General features: G+C 30.9%; 1 protein-coding gene across 1 annotated transcript; it reads right to left on the bottom strand.

Moving 5' to 3' along the window:
• Positions 1-5,346: 5,346 nt before the first annotated feature.
• On the bottom strand, positions 5,347-6,619 carry LOC129912286 (uncharacterized). Its single transcript, XM_055990484.1, has 4 exons — positions 6,507-6,619; positions 6,194-6,342; positions 5,626-6,069; positions 5,347-5,474 (listed from the first exon to the last, which is right to left on the bottom strand). The coding sequence occupies exons 1-4, from the start codon at positions 6,533-6,535 to the stop codon at positions 5,347-5,349; spliced, it is 750 nt and encodes a 249-aa protein (XP_055846459.1). The 5' UTR covers positions 6,536-6,619.
• Between the last annotated feature and the right edge of the window lie 2,085 nt (positions 6,620-8,704).

Below are 8,704 nucleotides of genomic sequence, written 5' to 3'. Positions count from 1 at the left end.
ATTTTAATTTAAAGCAAAAATGAAACAAAAACTAAAAGAAATGAAGAAAAACACTAAATTTTGGGTGTTTTTTGTATCGTTTCCCCAAACAGTCATACTAAACCCTAAAAGTAATACTAAACTCTAAAGTTTCGCTTCCTGTTTTAAAAGACTAAGAATCCAATAAATTAATGGAGGAAACCCAGACCCAAAATGGTTTGAAGATCATAGTAGTTTCATGTATACAGGGTGTCCCAACTGTCACCGCCCCAAATGAAAACCATGGATTCCTGAAGTCATTGTTGTTCGAAAAACTTAAGTGGCAATTTTCTCATTTTCGTCCCGTTTTCGAGTTATGACGGTTTTTATGATTTTTGCTCTGTTTTCCTTTATCTTTGCCAAACTTCTTCTGATTCGAAAGATTTTTTTTACAACCCAAACTTTTTTATTGCGGACAACCGTTTCTTCGCAATTTTGCATCAAACCCATTTTTCTTCGTTTTTACCGACTTCCAAAAAAAAAAACGTACGCATACACCACAGTGACCTTTTTTTATTTAGAATTAGGAAAATTAAATCTACTAGTGTGGGTGGGCAATGCGTCACAAATGTTATTTATTTGACTAAGAATTTTAACTTGATTGAATGTAGTTCATATAACATTTTTGTTCAGAAGCTTAAGTTGATTTGTTTTTTTTTTTTACATTAAAAACCACAAAATAAAAATATTTTTCCAAGTGTAAAAATTATCCTTCTTTAGTTTTTGCGATAAAATTTTTGAACTAATAATGACAAACCAAAAAAGTGAAGGAATTTGTTGAAATAACCACGGTTAATTGAAGAAATGTATAAGAAGAATAATTCTTACACTGATAAAAAAAAACAAATTTTGGTTTTTAAGAGGTTGGTTATTTGAAAAAAAAAAACTTTATTTTTGTCATAATTTATGAGCTAAGGGTGGGCTAATGAAAAAAACCGTGATGTAATTTGTTGGAATTAACATAGTTATTTGAGAAAGGTTCATAGTACTATTCGTGTACTAAAAAATTAATCACCTCAAGCACCATTTTGTATTTGTTGTTACTTTTGAAAAAAAGTTTGGGTAGATTATACTAAGCATGTATCAAGAGTCAAATAAATCAAATGCACGACTGGGTCGCACGAACTTGCTCTAAGAGTTCAAGTTGCTTAAATTTTTAAGACTTTTTATATAGAAATTTGGGAAATGTATAGTACCATACCTAACCTATATATTGTTATCGTATATAGTTGCAAAAAAAAAATAACATAAAATTCGTTTTTAAAAAAAATAAAACAAAATCTGAAATCAAATTGCCCTCCGAAAAAAGTATGCAGTTTTGATTGATATATTAAGATGCATTTTTAGAAAAAATTTTCAAAATCGTTAGAGCTGTTTTTAAAAAAAAACTAATTTTTTATAAATAATTTTTTGGAAAAAAGTCTTAAAATAAAATTGGTATGCTATTTTGTAGAAATCACTAATCAACATCAAAAACAAAATTTCAAAAAAATACAATGTCCCGTTTTCGAAAATTTTATTTTTCAAAAAAAAAAAAAACAAATTCAAATTTTTTTTAATATCCAAAAATTATTCTTTTCGAAATTTTATGGAAGGTACCGTTAATAATGATTTTCAAAAATAGATTGTTTCATTAAAAGATAGACTTTGTCTTTAAACTTACATTTGAATTTTTTAAACAAAATCGTTGGAGCCGTCTTTGACAAATTTCCAACTTTACTAAAATCGGTATATCACAAGTATCGTTATTTTTAATCCAAAAAAAATTAATTCCAAAAACCCCTCTGGAGAGTCCCCAAAAAATGCTAAACACCAAATTTGAAGTCAATCGGTCCATCCGTTTAGGCTGTAGCACCTTATACAGACAGACGGACTTCCGGGACCCACTTTTTTGGCATTCTCCAAAATCATAGCTCCTAACGAAAACAACTTTTTCTCTATTAATTCATGAAGTATGAGGTAATGTCAACCCGTAGTTTATTCCCGACCCTTATTTAATGTGCAGTTCTTTAATTTTGTCAATTTTCGTATCAGAAAGCGAAGGTCATCCTATCCAAAGTGACTTGTCATCAGCCCACAAGTTAAAGAAAAAACCCCAGATGAATATTCTTTGCTATGTGTAGACAGGTCGGTCCATTAAATATGGGCCAGAGATTAAGGATAAATAAAAACCAGAAGCCACATAGCTCAAGACGCTAAATAAAAAGGATGTAAAAAGTTTCCAGACAGTCATCGTGTTGTTGGTAGTCGTGTCGGAGACTAGGTTACTCGACAGAGAGAAAAAAAAAACAAAGCTTAAAGTTGCCTCATCTGTAAATCAATTACGTCTGGTTTCGGTTTAATAGAAAAAAAAAAACACAGAAAGAAACTTAGCTACATTACAAAAAGAAATCCTTGCATCCTTCAAGATCCATCTAGGTATACCTATATTCCTTGTGCACGTTTAAATATGAAGAAAAAAAGGGGCAGAGCAGACAGACAATAATACCAGAGTATATTAGAATGAGAAGGAATAAGAAAAAAAAAAAACTTTAAGCTACCCGATAGCGTTTAATTCTGCACTTATCGCGCACAGTTTTTCCTAATGGACTTATACATAGTTGTTGTATTGTATAGTGGATTTGGATGATGACGTAAGGTTGGCAAACGAAGGACAATCAGGATGAGTGTGCACCACTCAGACGACTAGACGTAGACGAAAGCAATTTTCACAGTGCGGCGCATTACAAAAGGATTTCTTTTTGTGTTCGGATCTACTATTGTACAAGTGTGCCTGTGCATGGTATTATGTTTCTTTGGTTTTGTATATATATTTTTTTTTTTTTTTTTTCAATTTTATTTGTTGGAAATTCTTATGATTACGATGTTTCTCAAGAAGAATTCTGTAAGAGGAAGTTGTGTAAGGAATTTCAATTGAAATGGAATTAGGTCAGTTATAAGGATTAGGGGTTGTTATGTGGATAAGGGGTAGATAATAAACTGGAATTTCGTATTAGAAGGCTAGTGATTTCTGAATTATTTGAGCAGATAAAAATGGATATTGCTCACTTCTTGTCCACATAATGATACCTACATGTTCATATGTACGGTATGAAATGTGTTCCGATTCCGAAGTAGATACATAAAAGGAACTTCACTTTATTTTAATAAAATTTTACCTTTAAAAAAAGTCTACTAAAAATAAAATGACTCCGTATTAATTCTATGTGCATACATTGTGATATTAAAAGACTTTCTTAAAAATTTTAATCATTTATTATTAATGTGGAAATATTGATCCAGGAGTTGCAGGATCGGTCCTCAGTGGCTGCCAATTTTGACGTGATAACGTCTTATAAATCGATGAACCATGGTAGCAGTGGCATCCAAGAAAAAGTGACGCCATTTTCTCACTTGAAATTTTTAGCTATGCGGAAAAATATCAATTAAAAATAAACTATTGCAGATACAAAAATTCTATAGCTTATTTGAAAAAAAAAAATCATTTAATAGGGTAAATAGTAAATTGCAAAAAAGTGGCTAGTTTCTAAACGCGATGTTGTAGAAATTTTAATTTTTTAATCGATAGATAAATTTATTGTAACGCTAACAATGGTAGGTATTGAAAAACTTTTTAAAATTTCAAAACCAAGGTATAAATGGTTTTTTAAAACTAAAACATGAGGTAGACCTTTGACAAAGTAGTGATTTTAGGTAGTGGAATTTTTTTTTACATTTTGAAAAATGTCATTCAAAATATAATGAAAAAAAAAAATTAGAGCTCTGTTACGGATTTTTTTTTAAGTCTCTGCGTTCGAAATATGAATTTTTGAAAAACACTTACTTTTTTAGGGGTATTTTTGGGTGTTTTTTTTTAGCAATTTTTCATAGCGTTCAAATCTCAAACTTAAAGAACATATAGTTTATAGTCAAGCGCATGCAAAAAAATTGGTATTCTTGTTTACTGAATAACGGGAAAAACAAGTTTTTTTGTCCCAAGTTTTTTTTTTACCGTTTTTAACGGTTTTTATTTTTATCTTTTTTTCTTCAACACATAAATGAATTAAATTTATACTGTAGATAGCCAATAGGCGGGACTATGTTTGTGCAAAATTTCAATCAATTTCGTATCCACAATTTTGAGATACGGGTAAAATAAAGTTATATTTTTCAATACGTTTTTCCTTTTGATCTAGAGCAGATACAAAATTTATTTATTGATTTTATTAACATATATGCTGATAATATTACCTTTCATTTGATATATCACAAATAACGGTACATTTACTACAAGATACACTATATTAAATTGAAAAACTTCAGAACTTCAGATCTGTTGCCCGTGACCAGCCACCAATGTGGGAATTATCGTATTCTCATTTTTAAATTTTGACTCGGTTGGGTTTAAAAATTCTTTCTTTTTTATAGGCATCTTAGAAATATGATTGAAATGTCATATAAAAGGTGAAATAATAAGCTTTCAGATGATATAAAGTTTATTTTAGGTTGTCATTTAAAAAAATGGACTTTAACGTAATTGAAAAAAAAAGAAGATTGATTTTCTTGCTTTTTTTGATGAAAATTGATTGGGTTCAAAATATTCTAGCTCTTTTTGCAGATGTCATACAGATATGGCTGATATGAATATTTAGAGCTGAAACAATAGGCTTTCAGATGGTATAAAATGTATATTAAAAAAATGGAATATAATGGTCTTAGAAGAAAACAAGTTTGATTTTTTTCCCTTTTTCCATGAAAAATGTTTGTTTTGAATAAATTATTTTTATACCTTCAACGCATTGTAAAAATTAAAGCATGGCTTTTTTGTGCAATATTTTTGTAAGCTTTTCATATAAAAATAATATAATGAGAAAAGAAAAAAATGTATTTTTTAGATTTTTCTTGTAAATTATGATACGATTCAAAAAGTTATTCTATTTTTCTACAAAACATACAGACATAAATATGTAAGGTCTTAATTTTTAGTTTAAGTACCTATTTTACTATAAGATTTATTATCTTATTAATTTTTTTTACAAGAAAGTTGACAAATAAAAAATTTTTAGATCATCTTTTTTCGAAAACTTTTTTTTCACACATCCTGTTTTTTTTTTATGACGTTATCACGTAAAATCATCGTCCGTAAACCGGATTTACAGACAACCAATTTTTTTTTTTTTTTTTTTTTTTTTTTCAATTTAATTACGAGGCTCGTTCCTTAAAAGTTTCCTCGGGTTCAGTTAAGAAAGATGTTTTGTAATGTCTGATTTCTGAATTTACTCCTTAATAATCCGTCAAGTTTTCTTTCCAAAGAAAATTAAAACAAAAGCATAAAACAAGTCCTTTTATTTATCCAATAAAAATTACATTGTAAGGACGTTCAGTTACTTTATAACCGTGCATCTTTGTAACCGGTGAAATGTACTTTGTAGATTGTTCCCATTCCCAAAATCTGCTTTTTGGCCATCCTAGCATTCCTGTAAAAACAAATCAAATCAGTCTTTGAGATAACCATAAGTTCTACAACACTTTTCCATAGACATCACCCATTCAGCTGTATATCAGCTGTATATCTATGAAATATGTCTTCAAAAGCAAAAACAAACTAAAGTTCGTAAAATTAATTACCGTTTGACGTCTCTGGAATACGTTTGTCACTATTACCGGCAGTACGATGATTTTGGCTCCTGATTTCGCAAAGAGATTTTGAACTACGACGATGAACAGAATCATTTGTGACTATTGCCTCACTGCCGCCACCACCACCGCCGTTGTATTTGACTTGAATCCTTTTACTAAGACCATCATCATCATCACCTGCAACCATCGACGACAATGACGACGACGACGATGGAAGTGCTCTTCCTATTCTGATTCTGTTAGCGCCAGCGGCGCCGTCATCGTTGTCGTCGTCATCGTTAAAATATTTGTTTTGCACTTTTTGCAGACATTTAATTGAATGCCCTTCGGTACGTGGACGACCGCAACGGCATTTAGCCACAAGCGATTCAAACATATCCTTTGAGAGAAAGTATGAATCACCGTGTCCTGTGTAAACGTATGGCCAAATGTCTGTAAGCAGATAGATAGATGATTACCTTTATAGTTCTTTGAATATGTTGATATACAGTTAAAAGAGACATCCTGTATAGATAGTTTGGTTTTTCTACTTCTCACTCGTCTCATATTGTCTTACCTTTATTGACATTATCGTCTGCCCTCGTACGAAGGATTTTATTGACTTCGTCCTGATTGTAAAAACGGTTAACATCTTTGTCGGTTAGTTTGCCCCATTTGTCTGGATAACGACGTCGAGATATGTTCTCTAGTTCGACTTGTTCTTTTCTAAAATGAAAAAGACATCAAAACAAACACAAATTGTGAAAAAAAGTTGTTTAAATAATTTTATTGAAGCAAAAGTCACTATGGCGTATACGCAACATTTTAGTTGATATCAGAATATTGTAATTTAAACATATTTTGATTAGAAAAAAATTACTAAAGCTTACATTTTACCGATTTTCTTGGTCGGATCCATTTAATATGTTTATTAATCCAAATTTATTTTGTAACTAAACAAGGAGATAAAAACAAAGTTCTTAAAAGACAAAAATTCTTGATGCATAGAAACCAAATGTTTTGTAACTATAACAACATTGTTGTAGTTGGAAGAATTTCAATTTATTGATTCTATAAATACCAGAGGCGTACCTTTAGTTGCCGGGGCAAGACTTAATTTTAGGGTCTTCTTTGATATTTGGGGGCTCCTTTGATATATGTAGAAAATAAGAACAAATTCTATTCAAGTAGCAGTTTTTGGGGCCCTAAGTTAAAATATAATTTTTATTTTATTTTTTTGGGGCTCCTGAGGAAATATTTAATTTTTTAAATAAAATATTATGTCCAGTCGGGGCCCTGGCATGTTGGGGCCCCGGGGCTGCGCCCCACAATGGTGTGTACGCCCCTGATAAGTACACTCATACCTACTCCAGTTTTAAGACTCTTCCAACTCAACGACGACGGACATAATCTTTGCCGAAACCTTTTTTTTGTTCAGGTGTGCAATTTTAGTTGTTGTCTTATTCCATGTAGCTATTTGGAAAAAAAATTTTAAAATTTGTTTTTTTTTTTTGGCAAGAGGTACCCCTTGGATTTTGATCGAAAATCCAATAAAAATAGATAGGTAATTGTCTACCTGAATGCAAAGGCCGGTTGATTATGAACTTATTTCTTTAATTAAAAACCAATTTCTAGACTTAAATCAAAAGTTATCGGGTTCGGAATGTAAGAAAAAGAAAGAAAAAAATGTTTGGTTGGAAATATCTCAAGAACCAGATCTCCAAAGAAACTTTTGTTTTTTAGTTATGAAAAAAGCTTGAATACAGTGTTTTTTGACGACTCTATTTTATTTAAATTAAAATACCAATTTTGGAAAGGTTTAATTTTCTCGAAAACGGCTCAAAAGTGTAAGGTTTCAAACAATGCATTTGAATTTTTTTTTATTTCTTTTTTCTTGGCAAAGAAATCCGAAACAACTTATTCAATTTCAGCGATTCGTAAAAAAAAAAAGTTGAGATAACATTTTTCCATGATATTACGATGATAGAGAATGCGCAAAAAGAGGGTCCCGGAAGTCCGTCTTTCCGTCTGTCTTTCCGTCTGTCTGTCAGAATGTCTGTCGGTCTGTATAAGGAGCTACAGCCTAAACGGATGAGCCGATCTACTTCAAACTTGGTATGTAGGAGATTTTGGATCATGTACAGAGGAGTTTTTGGAATTAATTTTTTTGGACCAGAAATAATCCAATTTTAGAAAAGTTTAATTTTCTCAAAAAGGGCTCCTACGATTTTTATTGAAAGAATCAAGTATAAATTTAAGGTCTATCTTAAAATGATAAAAGTTTTTGTATCTTTATAAAAGAAATTAAACTGCATACTTTTTTTTTCAATTCAATCAAAAGAGTTGTTTTTTATGTTTTAAGAACGAATTTTAAGTTTGTTTTATACATTTCTCAAATTTATACATAAAAAGTTGTTAGCTCTAAGAGCAAGTTCGTGCGACCCAGTCGTGCATTTTATTCTAATTGTGTATTAAAAAGCATTAAAACAGTTTTAATACAAATATTTTTTTTGTATTTTTGGATTTTGAAAATTTTTTCTCAAAAACAGGACATTGATTTTTTTATTACAGTCGACTCCCTCTAAGTCAAACTTTTTCACCATTTTTAAGGCTAGGCGCACACATGCGATTTCAGTCGCGCGATTATTTAGTCGCAAAAATGGATCACACGGATTTCAATGCCGGTGAACACACATGCTTCTAAAAAATAGCCGCGATTTAAAAATTGAAAATTGTCCCATTTTTTTGGCGACGCGATTGTCGCAAATTAAAATGGAACAAATGGACCAGTATAGTTGTGCACACACTTGCGACTAAACCGAAAACGACTAAAAAGTAGCAGTCGCAAAGAGGCCAAATCATGCGCACACATGCGATTTTCAACCACTCGATTTTTTAGACGCAAGAAATGAAACACATTATTTTAAATGAGAGCGCACAACCTTGCGATTTTAAAATCGCAAAGTTTAAAAAAAATGGATCCGGTTCTATTTTTCGCGATTTTTTTTTGCTGTACATAAGGATATGTTATACAGAATATAATGCACCTGCCCGAACGTGCGACACTTGGAACAATTATTTTAAGTAC

Source organism: Episyrphus balteatus, chromosome 2, assembly GCF_945859705.1.
Source record: "Episyrphus balteatus chromosome 2, idEpiBalt1.1, whole genome shotgun sequence".
NCBI lineage: Eukaryota > Metazoa > Arthropoda > Insecta > Diptera > Syrphidae > Episyrphus > Episyrphus balteatus.
The sequence above is the reverse complement of the archived record's forward strand: the minus strand, read 5'-3'. Positions and strand labels throughout refer to the sequence as shown.